Source organism: Grus americana, chromosome 21, assembly GCF_028858705.1.
Source record: "Grus americana isolate bGruAme1 chromosome 21, bGruAme1.mat, whole genome shotgun sequence".
In the NCBI taxonomy this organism is placed as follows: domain Eukaryota; kingdom Metazoa; phylum Chordata; class Aves; order Gruiformes; family Gruidae; genus Grus; species Grus americana.
In genome coordinates, this window is record NC_072872.1 from 2,645,702 (window position 1) to 2,662,265 (window position 16,564).

The following is a 16,564-nucleotide window of genomic DNA, read 5'->3' on the forward strand; positions in this document are numbered from 1 at the left end:
GGTTCTCTAAATCTAGTTCATCTCCGTTCACGGGATCCAGGCTTTAGGCTGCGGAGGCTCTTTCCAGTCCAAAACACATTATTTTATTCCAAGTGGAGTTTCCCGAAGAGGAACGGACCTTACCTCGTGAATGTGCCTGTTCCGTACTCTCCTGACCGGTAAATCGCTAGCCGCTCCTGCGATGTCCAGGTCAATGACACGGTGTGTCGAGTGGCTGATAGCCCTGAGCAAATCATCACGCAGCAACGTGCCATCGAGGTCTCACATGCTGCAACTGCGTCTAGTTCTGCAGCGGTGCAAAACTTGCTTCCCCCGGGAATCATCTCATTATATCTCTCTGTCCTCAAAAATGGCCTAAAACACTTGTCCCGCCACACCGCCCCCGGTTCTTAAATCCCTATTATTGCTTCTTGTTTGCTTGCGTTTTCTCTGTCTAGGGTTCTGCTGAGGTTAGATTTTTTTGTTTGTTTTCTTTCGCTGCCTGCCTTTCGTTAATGAGACGTTTTTATGATTCTTCAGCATTCCGGGTGCTTTTGTAAAGTGCAGGTTAAAAGTGTAATGCTGTTAGTGCAACAAATGCTCTCTTCCTTTCTGCTAGTGCCCGAGGGGAGCAAAACTGGAACGTTTCCCAGCGTGTCCCTCTCGCCCTGCCGCGCTAATAATCCCTAGGCAGGCTCTTGTTGGAGACACTCGAGCTGAAGCCCCTTGCCGCCGCGTTTGTTTCCGGTGTTTGCCGGGAAGCAGACCATGCTGTGTAGGAAGGGGGTGGCCAGGAGGGGAAAGGCGAGACCCAAGCTAGATCCCTGCCCTTCCCCAAGCGGCGGGGTGTCTGGCCGCACTTTGAACCCCGGGGAGGGCGGAGGGAGGGATGGAGGAGGCGGCTGGCTCTCTGCCCGGCTGTGGCACTCCGGCTGAGACGGGACAGCCTCCACACCGTCCCTCGCTCCGCTCCGTGTGGGGCAGAGGGTGGGAGCCTGTGGGGCAGGATGAGGCATCTGCTCTGGGCTGGCTGCAGCCGGCTGCTGCCCCGGGAAGCCGGGCTCCATGCTCACAAGCGGTCTGTGGCTGCTGCAGCGACCACCCCGCGCCGCAGCCCGTGGCCCACGGCTCTTCTGGCCGCCTCCAGCTCCTCGCCCGGTGCATCCATGGGGCTCCTCCAGCACCCGGCCCCAGGGCACGGGGCCCCTTGCCGCCGGGGCTCGCAGTTCAACGTGCCCCCCAGTGCCCAGTTTGTGGCCCGGCCCGTGGGGGTCTGCTCCATGATGAAACTGCCTGTTCAGGCGTCGGCAGAGGGGCTGGACGCAGCTTTCGTCGGCGTTCCTCTAGACATGGGCACGTCCAACCGGCCGGGAGCCAGGTAAGGGCTAGCTGTGGTGCCGGGGAAGCCGGCGCTTCGCTCCAGCGAGCTGGCGCAGCTCTTCTCCTGCAAGAGAAGCGATGGGTGCGTGGTGTCGGTATTGGGAGCAGCTTTTCCCAGCCGTGCTCTCTCCCCAGGTTTGGCCCACGCCAGATCCGAGCTGAGTCGGCGATGATGAGGAGGTACAACGCCAGCACCGGGGCAGCGCCTTTCGACTCCCTGCAGGTGGCTGACATTGGGGACGTGAACGTGAACCTCTACAACCTGCCCGACAGCTGCCGCCTCATCCGAGAGTCCTACCAGAAGATTGTGGCCTCTGGCTGCGTGCCCCTCACCTTGGGTAAGGACACCGCATCTCCCTGCCGTGCCACTGTGTCCCTGCTCATCCAAACTCCCTCTCCTCCTGCCCTTGTTCAGTCTGAACACGGCAGAAGGTGAGCGATGAACCTGTCCCCTGGGGTGTATAAACAAGTGCAGGATAAATGCAAGGGGGGGAAAATCACCCGGGAGCAAACGTAATGAGTGCTGAGCAGCGTGTTACATGCTCTTCCCTGTCCTGTTGCAGGTGGAGATCACACCATAACGTACCCCATCCTGCAGGCCATGGCAGAAAAGTAAGTTTCTAACCTGGAGATGCAGAGTAAGGACCTGGGGAGGAGCCTTGGGAAGGCTCCTGGTTTGCTCTCCATGGTGTAGGCAGGGCCATCACGCAGGGAATGGGGGCTAACGCGGCCACCCTGTCTCGACTAGGCATGGTCCCGTGGGGCTGGTGCATGTGGATGCTCACACCGACACCGGAGACAGAGCCCTGGGGGAGAAGATCTACCACGGGACCCCGTTCCGGCGCTGCGTGGAGGAAGGGCTGCTCGACTGTGGCCGCGTGGTCCAGATCGGCATCTGAGGCTCCTCCTATGACCCGGATCCTTACCAGTACTGCCGGGACCAGGTAAGCTCAGCCACGGGCTCTCGCCGAGTGCCGCTTTCTCTCCCTGCCATTAATATTCCCATGTCATTAATATCAGCAGGAAAAGAAATGTCTTTTCCGTATCTCGTGCCACGTCAGCGGTTTGGCTCGCAGGACAAGCGCTCCCAGTGCAGTGAGCCATTGGCTGAGCGGAGAATAAGAAAGCGGGGGTGAGCGGAGGGTGCTTCGATGTACCCCTCTGCGGCTTGGCCCCAGCACAAGGATTTACCCCGGCAGGGATTCCGGGTGGTCCCGGCTGAAGAGTGCTGGATGAAGTCCCTGGTGCCACTGATGGGCGAGGTGAGGAAGCAGATGGGGGACAAGGCGGTGTACATCAGTTTCGATATCGATGGACTAGACCCCGCATACGCCCCGGGCACTGGGACACCAGAGATAGCTGGGCTCACGCCTGCGCAGGTAAGGGGGACGCGGCTTCGTTTCCCGGTGGGAAGGGGAGGTTTTTGCTCCCATTAAAGGAGGTCGTGCTGCCAGCGCGGCAAAGCAGAGGGTTAGGGAGACCAGGGAGCATTTCCCAGTGGGAATGAGGAAAGGAAACGTTGAAGTGATGCGATTTGTTCTGTATAGGGTGGGTTTCCTTAGCTGCATGTGGGGAAGGCAGAGCTGGGACCAGTCTGCTAGGTCAGATGTGGTTCTTGATCCCAAATCTGGTTATTTTTCCCTAGGCTTTGGAGATTATCCGTGGCTGCAAAGGCCTGAACATAGTGGGATGTGACCTCGTAGAAGTTGCACCAATGTACGATGTCTCCGGTGAGTCTAAAGATGGTTGAGAGCAAGTCACGCGCCTGGCAGAGGCGGCCAACTGCCCTGGGTGAAAGTAGATGTTAGGCATTCATGGCTTGGGGGTTTTATTTTTTTTTCACCTTTTTTTGTCTTTTCTTAGGTAACACAGCCCTCCTGGGGGCAAACCTGCTGTTTGAGATGCTGTGCGTTCTCCCCGGAGTGAAGACAAAGTGAGGGCAGCTCCCACCTCAGCTGGGGCTTTCTGCGTCCCGTTCCCATCTGCCGGCTGCAGGGAACGTGGACTTCGCAGTAAGGAATAAATGCCATTTACCACTAGAAGAGGTAATTTTTAAGCTGATAAACTGTAGGTAGCAGATGGGTTTGAAGAGCCCATTTAACTGGTGTCTGTAGCTTTTGAGTTTGCCAGGGAAAGGAAAAGATGAGGCTGATGGTGTTTCACAGCTGGAATTACTCACCGGGCTGACAGCAAAACTGTGACTGGTAAAAGGTTTCTCCCATTAAGAGGCAGCAGCAGGACAATGAACGTAAAGGGAGGGCAGTCGAAGGTGGCCTGGGGCTCGTTCTGAGCGTAGGGGCATATCTAACTGAATGTCCCGCTGGGCATAACCGTAGGCATCTCTCCTAAGGCAGGAGCGGTTTAATCGCTCCTGGAATTTCTGAGCTGAGGCGAAGTTAGTTTGTACGTGGAAACACGGAGCCACCTCATCGCACATTAAAATAGTTTATTTTGGTTGCGAATCTGTCATCATCTTAAAACAAAATGACATCAGTGCCTGTTCACAAATACAAAAAAAAAACAAAACAAAACAAAAAAAAACCCAAAACCAAAAATAAAAAAGACAAGTTTGCCAAATAAGTTAGTTTCCCCCCCAGCCCCAGTATCAAAAGTGCAAAATATGTTCCTAGTTTTCAGTCCTACTTCTCAGGCTGCGTTAGGGTACTGGTTCCTGGCAGGCTTTCGGTGAACGGCAGAGGAGTTTTGGTACAACCTGTAGACATGGGGGGCCTGGATCCCTTTGCTTCAGCATCTGAGCAGCGTGCGATTGCTTGAGTTTTGCTAGAATAACGCACTAGGACTGAATTTCCTCAATCTTTGGATTACGAACCACCACGCGCAGAACTGAATCACGAGTGCGTTTCGCTGGTGATAACGTTACGATATGGGTTAGAAAATTATCGGGGGGTGACGGCTTGCAACTGCTGGGAGAGGGTGGACGGCTCTTGGGCGTAAGCAGCCTCTGACCGTGCTCTTCTACAAGAAAACAAGGGCCCAGTGCTCCGTGACAGACAATAAACTAGGCGAGGGGTTTAGCACAGTTTGGCATTTGCTTCAGCCCACGAAAGAAGTTTTCCCATAAAACAGCGACACGAGCCGAGCTAGCCTGACCTGGTTAAAAGCGGCGAAGGGCAGAGTTACAGCGGAACAGGCACCACGCTCCCGTCCAGCCACAGCCAGCCAGGGTGGACTGCTGCAAGCGCTCCTTAAACAGAACTCGGTCTAAAAGGGCAGGTTACCCGTGCTAAAAAGAAAATAAAAAGAGGATTCCAGCAGGCGTGCAGCACGTGAACTCTATTTTGGAGGCCGTCAGGCCTTACTTTCTTACTCGGGGCAGGGCTGAATTCCCTTGCTGTAGGACAACTAGGCACTTTTTCTTTTCACGTCAAGGGTTTTCTCCTGGTTTCTGACTAGCTGGAGAGACAGCAGAGAGCCAGGGAGTATTCTTTTTTGCCCTGGCGAACATTTAAAAAGTTGTGCGGAGCCCTCCACCGGGCTGCAACCTTACTCTAGCCACATCCCGCACAGCAAGCTGTGGGAAAAGCACAAGAGCACGACAGCAATTGCTCCAGCCAAGTGAAAATGAAGCCCTAGCAGCGTCAGGCCAGCATTCACGCTGTGTTTCAGCAGTACGCATGTGCCTTGGAGCTCTTTGGCAGGGAGAAGACCTTGCTCTCCCTCCTTCCTTCCTTCTACTTTAGCGCCTCATTCGTGCAGCAGCACAAGCTCGGAGTCTGCTGAGCTAAAATTAAGCAGCCTCATGTAAGGTCGGTTGGTAGCAGCGTAGCCTTTATTTGGAAGTACGTTATACAGGGTGTTTGAGATGCCTGCGGTGGTCAGAGCATGCCAGTCTGCTCCCAGGGAGGGGAGGAATGAGGAATGCAGCAAGCCAAGGGTTTGTGAGCAATTGGGTCACGCAGGCAGTAAAATGACTTGAGCATTCCCGGATTTTGTCTGAGATCGGCAGCTAGCTCAGAGACTGGCATAGTTATTCCCACTAACTGGCTGCTCCGCTCAGATGGTAACTAAGGCGGCAAGGGCCGAGCGAGCTTTGAATTAGCACCACGTGCTTGACCAAGCGCTCTGCTGTCGGGTTCGGAGCCCAAGGGCAAAAGCCACCCCATGCTTTGGGGGCACCGTAGCCAGCAGCGACTTGGTACTGTGGGGGCTTGGGGACAGTGCAGAGCGGCTGGCAGAGGCGCAGCGAGTACCGGCCCAGGCAACGGTGTCTGCCCCGGAGCAGCGAAAAGGAAGAACAAGCCCCACAGGATTTCAGTCCTGGCCGCGAAAAGAAACCCTGCCGCTTTGCTTTCTGGCCGCTCGCCTTCCCTCCGCCTTACAAAGGGCGGCCCGCTTCCCCCGTGGCGTTTCAAGTGGCTGTCGGAGCACGGCTAGAGCAAAGCTTAAACCAAACCCTGCACTTTACGACTGTTCTAGCTTCGCATGGACCCGCAAGCTCAAAAAGACAAAAAAAAAACCCCAAACCAATGCAAACAAACAAAAAAACCGAGGCAGGAGCCTGCATGTTGAGAAACAAAGGTTTGTGGCAAGAAGGAAACAGGCAGGAAGCTGAAACCAAGCATCTGAAACCGACGCCTAAACCAACGGGAGTTTCACGCGTAAGCGACGGTCTGACGACACAGCACTTCTGGGGCAACATTTCAAGAATACAATCGTTGAAGAATTAGGTTCCTTGATACAAAGAAAGGTTGGTTTGTACTACAGACGTAAGGGTGTTTGAGAGGAGCCCAGACTGACTCCCTAGCAGCTAGGTAGAGTTTCTTTTACGCATCTACTGGCTCGTAGCAGCTCACGCCTACAATCTGAGGACACAAAGTTATGGCTCTAGGATACATCGTCTAAAATCGACAGAAGCAGAAAGGCATCTGAAAAAAAAAAATCAATGTGACATTTAAATGGCTCAACACCTCGATAGTATTTACGGCCGTGCAAAAACCCCCTTCCCTCCCTGGTTGTGGTTTAGCTGGGGAAGCTGCATGTGGAACTATGACAGGAGGAGCATGAAACATGCAGATCACCTACTAGCCCGCACCACAGGTGAGTCCCAGCTACAGGTTCGCTACGAGGGAGACGCTCCCGCCCGTACTCTAGATCACTTACCCTGGGGAAAGCCGATAAGCACAACCGCCTTGTGGGAGGAGGCCTTTCGGAAGGGCAGGGCCTGGGAGGGTCCGCAGGGTCTTGCCAGTGTTACACCATGCACCACGGGCTAAGCACAGGGGGAAGGGGAGAGAGAACCACGACCCGACCTGCGTCACCGGCCGCGTTTGGGCTGGCTGGAGTCACCGCGGCAGAGGAGTCACAGGGTTTTTCTTCAAACTGGGGTAAAAGGAGAGATGGAACGGGGAGGGGGCAACTCGGGAAGCGGATGCGGCAGGGCAAGAAGGGAAAAAAAACGGACTTCTTGGCTCTTCAGTAGTACGGCATCCAAACGCACAAAGGAGTTGGCGGAGGGAATTTCGGCGCGTTTGGCTGCGCTCCCGGGCTCCGGGCACAGGGAGGTATTGTCTAGTCGCCGGCCCTAGGGAAAGTTCATCTAAAACCTAAGGTCCATTCGTCACGCTTGTTTGTGTGTTCCTGGAAAGAGCTGTCCCTTGTCATCTTCATAAAAAGTTTGTCCGTTGTTAGAATCCCTTTAAAAACCCTCAGTCTAGTGCGGGCCACGAGGGGATATAGAATCTCTGTAAGGAACCCTCTAGGAGGCGTTCCATCCAGAAGGACAATTTGTGTAATTTGTTTTTAATGGATCTAGATCCCGGGCTGCAGGAGGATTTCCCTCTGGCTTCCATGTGTAGTGAGGAATCATAGTCCTCGCCCGATGCCAGGGTTCCCCCCTCATCGCCCGATCTGTGAGGCTTAAAGAGGCAGAAGTATTTCTTGTGGCCGTTCAGAGCCAGGACGTAGCCTGTGTAGTCGCGCTCGAGGAAATGCTTGTCATACTGGTTCGGGATGGGGGCCGCATCCTGCGCGAACTCTAACAGGTACTCGAGCCATTCTCGGTGCTTGTCCAGGCTGAGGAAGGAGAAATGAAGAGAGCTGCTCCTGCGGGACGAGCAGAGGAGAATTGGGATTAGCACGTCTCCCGCCTCAGGCCAGATTCCTACCGGACAGGTAAGCGTTTGTAAACAAGGGCAGGCGCGGAGCTGTGGCGCCACGGCTCCCTTTTTAACCCAGTTCGGCACAGGTGACAATTATCTGGTGCGCAGCACTATTGTGCTCTCAGTTCGCTGAAACGCGGGTACAACCAAAGCGGCGGCAGCAGTGCCAGAGCTGTCTGGCCACCTTTACCGGGCAGGGCTGGGAAAGGCCCCTCAGTTTTTGGCGGCTCATCGTGCGCAGAGGCTGCTTTGCTCGCCAGAAGCATTCCCTCCTGGCAATCGAGCCGACACCGCTCCTAACCTCCCATCAGAGCAGTAATGTTAAAGCAGTAACAGAAGCCCGGGAGAGGGCCCCGGCCTACCCTGTGAATGTGTAGACTTCCAGGGCAAACTTTTGGAGGAGGAGTGTTTTGGTCGAGTTGGACAGGATCAAGACGACGTTCATGTGTCCTGGCCTCAGGCGTACCAAGTTGCTGTTATAGTTGATGTCCGTCAGCTCGGTCACCTCGACGAAGCCCTTTTTGGGAATCCTGCTGCAACGAAACGGTGACCGAGTGAAAGGGGAACGAAGGGCCGGGAGCGACTGAGGATGGAGAGAAACCGTGAGGTCGTTCTCCGCCCCCTTATGCCGATCCGTCCCTGCGCCCCATAGCTAAAGCCAGTCTAATCGGCGCAATGACCAGGCTTGCATCTTCCTCGCTGAGTCAGTCAGGCCTTTGCCTTTCCCCCGAGGAAGTTGTCTGGGGCAAACTCGGCGGGAATCGCTTAACAATAATTCAGTTTGTGCACCCCTGTCCTGCTGGCCCGGGTCCTGGCTAACCACCGCTCCTCCTCGCCTCGCTGTGCCCGCGCCGCCCCTCATGACAACTGCGCGGCCACTCCCCGAGCAATGCGTCAGCAGAAAACATTTCTGGAGAAATTAGAGAGGGAACCTGTTACTCTCTTTGCTGAAGCTTGTGTCGTTCTTCTCAGTCTTCGCGGCAGTTTCTTCCTTCTCGGAGGCAGGAGAGTCCCTCGCATCGCTGGAATCGCTGCAAAGGAAGATTATCTCACGTGGGTTTAAGGCACCAGCTTGGGCTGAGGGGCTCAGCTGGACTATAAGATCCCCCCTAGGATGTTTTGGCAGGCACTTACCTGAAAGCCTGAACAATAACGGTGCCAAAGAGAATGAAGAGCGCAGAGAAGAGCAAGGACAGCAGCGGCATCATTTCTCGCCTAAGGGGAAGATGTGCAAAGAGCAATCAGGCCCTGCGAGTTGCACAATTTCTGCTTGAATTCCAGTTCCCGTCTACCTCAATTAACACCATGCGGTTTCCCCAGAAACTCGGCTCGTTTCCTGGGGTCTTAAAGACGATTAAGATTTCGTCCTCCCCAAAGGAGGAGGAGAACGATGGATCCACTTTAAAATAAGGCTATGGGGCAGCCATGAAAAACAGCAATCGATCTGTGTTTTCAGGAGCGCAATGTCCACACTCGGCCCCGAGGCCAAAGTACCCAGTGCTCGAGACAGAAGCTAAGGTCACCCGTGGTGTCACCACTCTTCACCTAAATCTTGAGAGTATACAGGCACCTACGTGTTTTGATATGTTCGCAATAAGGACTGGGTTCTACTGTGCATGTGAACAAGACAACAGCTCTCCTGCTCCCTATCGAGTCTCATTAACACCCAATCCATACCAGTTACTGTGAAACAAACTGTCCCAGCAGTCCAAGATGTAGTCCAGCGCAGAGTAGAGCCATCGGATGAGGAACATCTGTTTAACAAGAACAAAGAAGAAAGAAAATGACAAAACTGCTCTCCAGAGCCCTGATAGGACTCCCACCCCTTAAACAGAACCCTGGGCCGAATCGGCTTTCGGAGCACGCCGCGAGCTTCCTTCCATGAGCATGAAAATGTGTAAGAGTCTTGCCTTGGTATTTAAAAAGAGAAATAATTCCCCGTGAATGACCGTGACAGGACCACACAAAAAGGTAACACGGTTGTTAGGCAGCCAGAAGGGCCGTGGACTTACGGGAGCGAGTTCGTCGTTCAAGTCTGCCAGGACAGTCTCTGAAGAGAGAAGGCCGGGGTCTGTCCTCAGCTGGTCCAGAAGATCTAGGAGGATGAAGTTGTCCTCCTTGCTGCCTTGCCAGGCCTCCTCCAAGGTTTTATAGGAGATCTTCCCTGCGTTGTTGCGCCTCTCCAAAATGACCACCTGGACGAGCCAATAACATCGCAGATGTCAGAGAGGAAGGTACCCTTTACCAGACAGACGTTCCGCTTCAAATCACTGCCCAGAATTAGTGTCAGATCAAAGCATGGCATCCTACATCAAGCGGTGCAAATTAGAATGTCAGACGGAAAGAAGGGAGGGGAAAAAAGAAAAACCAGAAAACCCTCACAGCTGATTTTCCCCGATACTTCTCGTCATCCATCAGCAAGGCGTCCGCAAACTCCGGCTGCCGATCGTTATAGATGTGCACAAACTTCAGCGTGTCTTTTGTGTTGGCCACGGCAAAAGTCAGAAACGCCTCGTAAGCCTCAGTGAACTTTTCGCCTTCTCCGGTAAGTAAGACCACACAGTGCCTAGGCAACACAACGAGATGGAGGATTAGGAGCCATTCTGGACGCGAGAGGAAACGACCGTCCCCTTTCCGCCAGCCAGAACGATCCTGAAGAGCCGGACGGTTATCAAACAGTGCAGATACCCAGCATGATCCAGTGCAATCATTTCCCTTCTCCCTCAGAATCAAACACGAGGTGTGTTTAGGAGCAGCCCTGGACCTTGGGGAACAAAGCCGGGGGACGCGTCACCCGCAGAGCCTTACTTTCGCTGACGGTGAGATTTCTTCACTGGACACAGCTCCTGGAACAGCCTCTGGTTGGTGAGTCTGGCCACCATGAGGAACTTGTTCTGGGAGAGGAAGTCATCGATGAGCTGCTTCTTCATGTCTCGTGCCTGGCGAGGACAAAGAAAGCAGAGGTCAGAACCGAGCAGGGTGACGAGAGTAAAGCTGTTGCAACGTTCTTGTCTGAAGCCAGGGGAAGGCTGCCGGCCATCACGGTCCTCGCTGAAATCGCCCGAGACGTTTTGAGGCCCCGAGACGGAAAAGCCGCCTACAGCCACCCTCCTCAAAAGGTCAGAGGCCACAGCTGAAGCCTACCGAACTTCCTCCCTCCTAACGGCCGCGCTCTGCCTCTGCTCAAGCCTGAGGTTCTGCTGAGAACAAATGCTCACTACTCCAAAGCGTGCCACTGACCAACCTCCGACTGCCGGCTCGGTCAGAAAACCTCAGCGTCCATTTCACCCAAGCTCTCGGAGAGGACCGAGCGATACCTGCACAACGTCAGCGGGCCTGTCAATGTGCTCCTTGAAGATCATCATGGTGGGAGTGTAGACATTGATGTTGTACTGACTGGACAACTCTTCAGCGCCTCGGAGTCCGACGTACACGTAGCCAAAGGACAAGTAATCGCGGTACGCGAAGGCAGTCAGCTGGATGGGAAGAAAGCCACCAGCATGTGTTTATGTTACAGAGCAAACAACGTCTTGTCCCCCGAATGCCTGCTGTGACTGCAAGAGGTAAAAGCCCTTCCCCTCCCCTGCCGAACTGCGGTTTGCCTTCTCTTAGTCATCACATGGGGAGTCTCCATGGATCCACAGCTTTATTTTACAAGCTGACCCTGTGCACGGTAGCAGGGGTTTCTTAGGAAACCGGCTTTCCAGTAACCCAAATTAGATGTGCCGCAAAAATCTCTCGTTACCAATAAAGGTCAGTACGTGCCTGTGTTGCCACTGCCTCCGAAACCGCCCCCATGCCTTCGCATCCGCTAAGGGCACATTTGTGGCGGGACAGAGAAACCGTCTCCTAACGAAGCCGGTCATCTGGCTGTGCCGTTTGCAACCAAGGCAAATCGACTTGCTCTCCTAGGACCGGCCAATAGTATTTAGAGGCATCGGTCCACCTCTGCTCGTGGCAATATCACATTTTCTTTTGGAACGGCTGGATTTATTATTAGTGAATCAATGCTGCAGTGACAGAAATCACGTTACCTTGTATAATAATGGCACAACTGGCATATGATCAAAGAGAAGGACGTGGGGCTTGTTTTCTTTCTTCCAGTTGGAGAGAAAGCGGACATAGTTTTTATCTGTAATCTTGAAATAAAATCAGCGCATTAGTGCAACCTCCAAGCCGTTACACACACGCAGTGCTCTGTGATTAGGTGTCTGAGGGAGAACCGCGCCTGGAAAAGCTGTCTGGGTGTTACAGAAAGCAGATCGTTGGTTTGGCTTTCCAACAGGTACTCCTGATCTGTGCTCTTTTGATAGGGGAAATCAATTAAAACCATCGGCCTCGACCCCCCCACACCCTCTTAGCTCTCGCACCCTCTGTCGATGCTGTCCCGGGTCAAAGCTGATGCCGCTGTCATTCTCCTGACTGTTCACTGGGGTCATACGCTTTATCTATAGAGGGAAGCCAAGGGTTAGCAGGCACCTGTGAGCCCCATCAAACCTGCTCTGCTTCAGCTGCAGTCCCTCTTTGTCCTTGGGGAAGGAGATAAAAGGGAGATCGCAGCTCATTTAGGGGCCCACAGGGAAGGAGCAGACTGTTGGCTCTGTTTTTGAGGAACGCCTGGCTGCGGGAGGCAAAGTGGCCACTGTAGGCCACAGAAAGGGATGCAGACCATGCTTTTGGGTCAAGAACTGCAATATCCGGAGGACAGAAAGTCAAGAGTCTTTTGGGAAGAGCGGCCCTCGCTGAAGACCCCGAGGGAAAAGGAGGTGAGGTGAAGGAGGCTCCAGGCAGAGTGGGGGGGCCATGGGGGCTGACTGAAAGGGGGGCTGGGTGCTTTAGGACTCTGCCACAAATAGCGGAGTAAGGCCAAAACGTGGGCATTTTTTTAGCTAGTGGGAGGTTTTAAGCATAACTTTGAAAGGGCTTGTGCTGCCAGCTCCAGTTCCAAAGGTCTGAATCTAACCTGGATGAAAGAAACACTATGAGTGAGTAAGTGGTCCTTAATTTGCCGGGTGAAACCCCGAGAAAGAAGGGAAGTGAAATCCAGCAGGCTGGTAGGGGACGAGCAGAGATTCCTAACCCAGGAGTAGCTTTCCTACAGCTCTGGCAGCCACAGGGTATTGCAACCACGAGAGCAGCAGGCCTGCAAAGCTGCTGGCATACCCGCGTAGCAGCGGGATTAGCCTTCTCGCACAGAGAAGCATTACGGAGCCGCGTTGCGCAATCGCTTCCGTCAGCTCCGGGGTTTGTAGCTGTAATTACAGCTCTCCAAACGCCTCGCTTCCCCCGCCGTGGTCGGATCCTCTCATGGTCGTGACACAGATCGGTTCAGGGACTGAATTAAGCAGATTAGCCACCGAAACAGCTAAGGAGAGATGAATATCCAGACAGACGCGAGAAGCAGCACGTGACACTCTTAGCGGAGCGTACCTTTTCTACGAGATTCCCCGGCAGCAGGTTCTCCACGAATTGCCGCAGGTTTTCTCGAATGACAGCGTTGTGGAAGAAGGTGATTTTCCCGTTGATGAGCCCTAGCAGGGACGGTGTGCTGTGTGCACCTAGGTGATGGGTGAGGCGCCTTTCATACCCAGCGTGAATGACTCCGATTCCCACTCCTGAAAAAAGGAGAAGCAGGTTCACGTGAAAGATTGCTGCCAACCCAAAACGCCTAGTAGAATGCTGAGGTTGAAGACCCGTTCCCTTGCCCAGCACCCTGCTCCAGAGTTATTCAAGGCACGGTCCCTCCTAACTCTGGACTTTTCTCCTCCCGCAATCCTTGAAGATTGTATTTAAAACTCCTAGTTTTATCTAGGGGGAGGGAGAGAGAACACGCTGTCCTCCTTTCTTCTCTCTGCTGGTATTTCCCGTGCTACATTAAAACCTCAAGGAGAAGAACCTCAGTGAGCAGGAACCACAATGCCTTTGTCTCCTGCCATCTGTAGAGTTTGTGGTTTTTCTGGGAGCGCGTGCAGACGATATCTGTGGGGAAAACAAGAAAGCTGGGGGCAGAGGGGCAAGGTCAAAATACCTCCTCGGCATCTATATGGCTTTGGAAAGTCTCAAAACCGCACCACGCGGTAGCGGCCCTGAAGTAGAGGAGCTATTCTGCAGGGATCTTTGCTTGTCGAGGCCATCCAAGCGCAGGACGAAGAGCAACGCGACATTTACGCTGGTGGCCTAAACTCGGGGAGGCACGATGGGCCCTTGGCCATGCGGTCATTTCTGATCGTCGGCATGGGACTAGGCCACCAGCCACGCAGACAGGAGAAAAGGCATCTTGCCCTCGTGATCTACGGGACTAGTTTGGTTTTTTCCCTTCTCATTTCTAACATGTAGCCTCATCGATGATGATGTTAGTAACAGGCGGGAAAGCGTCAGGATAAATCCCTGAGGAAACCTACGGATTAAACTCAGCCCCCCCCCTAAGCTGGAGGCGATGGCCGCAGCCTTGCTGGGCGAGAGACCTGCGCCCGGCCTCAATGGCCTCATCCTTACCCAGTGCCTCCAATTCCTGAGCGACTTCCTTCCACACGGGCTCGATGTGGATGCAGCTGAAACACCAGTCCGAGGTTATTTTAATGAGGTAAGGTTTCTTGAAACTGTCTGGCACGATTTCATTGACGTAGTGGGAAAAATGGAGCAAATACTTCTCATCGGAGGTGTCGTGCCTCTCCGAATTAAAGGGGAAATGGAAGAAGGACTCGTCAAAATAGAAGCCTTCGTGGAAGTGGTGGAACTGGCGATGCTGGTGCTGAGAGTAGCCCTGGCTTTCCCCAGCATCTCCGTAGCGATCAAAGTTTGCCCTCTTTTCCTCGTTGGAGAGAATCTGGGAAGGAGGTGACAGAAGAACGGTCGCCTGAAACCGTGAGGGGGAACTGCCCTGACAATAACCCCTCAGTAAATAACTGCAGCCACGCAAGGACGGGCTGCGAGGGAACGCGTGGCCTTTGCTGCGCGTCGGAGGGATGCATATTCTGGAAAAGGGAACTGTCGCATCACCTCCAGGCTCGCTGTGCTAAATAAGGGTCAAAAAAAGCCAAAGCCCAAAGAAAAGAAGCCTGTAAATCAAGACAGCTGCACCCATTTCTGACACCGACTGCTCCTTGAGCCCAAACATCACTGTCCAAGCACAAACGCTCTTTTCCGGAGCGGCTTTTGCTGGCGTCTGCCTGAACATTGAGGGTTTTGTCAGCGCATCGGAAAGTGCCAAAAGTTTTACCGAGCGGCCAGAAGCCCCACAGAGAAAGCGCGGCTTTCAGCTGGGAGGTGATGATTTGCTTTATTTCCGCGGGCTCGGCTCGCTTGCCATGGAAGTATCGGGTCAGCTGCTGCAAACCGTGCGGCAGCCACTTTCGAGAGCAGCACGGGAGCAATGTGCAAATAACTACTTATGCAAAGAATAATTTGAAGCGACTAGAGCCCTGTGGTGATTAACGCTGCTTACGTCACCCTCAAAAATGCTTAGATGTACGCATGATGCGGACAAGACAGCTGCTGGGCTGCACGGGGCTCGGCAAATACTCGCTCCTCCCTCGTCTGAGGCTTTTGAGCGAGAGCAGGGCAGACCTGTAGCAAAATATCTGCAACGGAGGCCACGCTGGTGTGGTCCACCGGGGCTCTGTCGACAAACCAAAGGAAACTTTTCTGGTCAGTGGCGTGCACCTCCACAGGGTCGAGCACCTTTCCCGTGCAGACGTATGCAGAAAGAGCACAACGCCATGCATGCAAAAATAAGATCACTTAACTTCTAATGACAGCATGAGTTTAGCAAGAAGAGCGCATTACCTCGTAGGCCTTGCTAATCTGGATGAATTTGTCTTCTGCTCCCGGGTCCTTGTTTTTGTCAGGATGCCTATGAGGCAGAACCGGAGGAAAAGGGGGTCAGCAGCTCCCTGGGGAAGGGGGGGCACAGCGAGCCCTCAGCCTCCGTTCAGAGGCGAGCGGGATGCGGACAGCTAAGGCGTGCGGCAGCATCCCCTGAGGCCAAGATCCCGTTTTATACCCAGCACGTGCTCTCCATACCCAAACAGCATCCCACAACACAGTGCCAGGACGCGGGCTGTGCGCCCGCAGACCTGTCCCTCCATCCGCTCTGTCACCAATGGCCCGAGCCCAGGACGAGGGAGCCTGTGTCTCTCCTACCCGCGATGCATCCCTCACCTGCTGCCCTACATGTCTACCGCATTCTTCCCGTAGCACGCCTCCCGTGATAGCCCTGGGGGATGTCCCAGGCAAATCCATGCAGGCTCTAAAAGCTCCGGGTGAGGCTATTTTCCGAGCAATGCCTCGAGCCCCACTCCTCAGCGCGCCCCACCAAAGCGAGGGGCACAACATTTATGGATCCAAAACATTTCCCTTCGGCACAGGGGTTGAGTCGCCCTTGGACACCCACGTATCAAACTGAGACCGGGATGCTGGCATACGAAAGGTTCCCAGTTGAGGCGGGGAGAACGTTTCCCCCCTCCGTAGCCAGATTCCGGGAGGGTTTTACAGCACGGAATGGTGGCGGGAAGGTGTCTGCTTGGTGTCAGGACGCCTTGGCCTGCGAGGAGGACCCGGTGCTGTCTCTGGCCTCCTGCTGAGCCTCGTCTGGCACAGCGGGCCGGGTAAGGTGGCTAACGCCACCACCCAGCAGCGTTACCCGCTCCTCAAGGCACAGCGGCCTGGCCCTGTCACCCGGGAGGACGCGAAACGACGCCGCGTGTGTATGTGTCCCCGTGTCCGTCCCGCCCGGGGGCGAGGGCGCGGATCAGAGCCCGGGGGAAGGCCGGAGCGGAGGGGAGGCACGTACCATTCCCGGGCGAGCCGCTTGTAGGCCTTCTTGATGTCGGCCTGGCTGGAGCTCCGGCCGACCCCCAGGACGCGGTACGGGTCGAAATCCCCCGCCGCGGCCTGCGCTCCTAGGGCCGCTAGCAGCAGGGCGGCGGCCCAGGCCAGGCCCGCCCGCCCCAGCTCCATGGCTCCGGAGGGCCGGCGGAGGCTCGGCGGGCAGGGAGGGAGGAAGGGAGGAAGGGACGGACGGACACCGGCGCTGAGGGGACCGGCGCGGGCCGCGGACGGGCCGCCCTGCCCTCACCCACCCTGCG

General features: G+C 54.8%; 2 protein-coding genes across 4 annotated transcripts; one reads left to right on the plus strand and one right to left on the minus strand.

Moving 5' to 3' along the window:
* The first annotated feature begins 99 nt into the window (after positions 1–99).
* Positions 100–3,879, plus strand: AGMAT (agmatinase). Its single transcript, XM_054849451.1, has 7 exons — positions 100–1,357; positions 1,495–1,697; positions 1,923–1,971; positions 2,108–2,303; positions 2,559–2,738; positions 3,005–3,089; positions 3,223–3,879. The coding sequence occupies exons 1-4, from the start codon at positions 987–989 to the stop codon at positions 2,256–2,258; spliced, it is 774 nt and encodes a 257-aa protein (XP_054705426.1). The 5' UTR covers positions 100–986; the 3' UTR covers positions 2,259–2,303; positions 2,559–2,738; positions 3,005–3,089; positions 3,223–3,879.
* DNAJC16 (DnaJ heat shock protein family (Hsp40) member C16) lies at positions 3,789–16,564 on the minus strand. 3 transcript variants are annotated; one of them, XR_008580083.1, is made up of 15 exons: positions 16,270–16,558; positions 15,264–15,330; positions 13,974–14,304; positions 12,909–13,093; positions 11,513–11,617; positions 10,796–10,954; positions 10,287–10,417; positions 9,861–10,044; positions 9,491–9,673; positions 9,156–9,232; positions 8,613–8,693; positions 8,411–8,509; positions 7,841–8,011; positions 6,481–7,422; positions 3,789–6,245 (listed from the first exon to the last, which is right to left on the minus strand). XR_008580083.1 is itself a non-coding variant. In XM_054849449.1 (14 exons), the coding sequence occupies exons 1-14, from the start codon at positions 16,434–16,436 to the stop codon at positions 7,026–7,028; spliced, it is 2,334 nt and encodes a 777-aa protein (XP_054705424.1). In that variant the 5' UTR covers positions 16,437–16,564; the 3' UTR covers positions 3,789–7,025. The 3 variants fall into 3 exon arrangements, 2 of the variants coding, with proteins under 2 accessions (XP_054705424.1, XP_054705423.1); XM_054849449.1 differs by having other exon boundaries at positions 3,789–7,422; positions 7,841–8,008; positions 16,270–16,564; XM_054849448.1 differs by having other exon boundaries at positions 3,789–7,422.

Coding starts and splice junctions, on each gene's coding strand:
- DNAJC16 (XM_054849448.1), bottom strand. CDS start 16,436: ATGGAGCTGGGGCGGGCGGGCCTGGCCTGGGCCGCCGCCCTGCTGCTA. Junction 15,331..16,269: donor AAGCGGCTCGCCCGGGAATG/GTACGTGCCTCC, acceptor TCTGCCTCATAG/GCATCCTGACAAAAACAAGG. Junction 10,045..10,286: donor AAATCTCACCGTCAGCGAAA/GTAAGGCTCTGC, acceptor TGTGTTGCCTAG/GCACTGTGTGGTCTTACTTA.
- AGMAT (XM_054849451.1), top strand. CDS start 987: ATGAGGCATCTGCTCTGGGCTGGCTGCAGCCGGCTGCTGCCCCGGGAA. Junction 1,698..1,922: donor CTGCGTGCCCCTCACCTTGG/GTAAGGACACCG, acceptor GTCCTGTTGCAG/GTGGAGATCACACCATAACG. Junction 1,972..2,107: donor CTGCAGGCCATGGCAGAAAA/GTAAGTTTCTAA, acceptor TGTCTCGACTAG/GCATGGTCCCGTGGGGCTGG.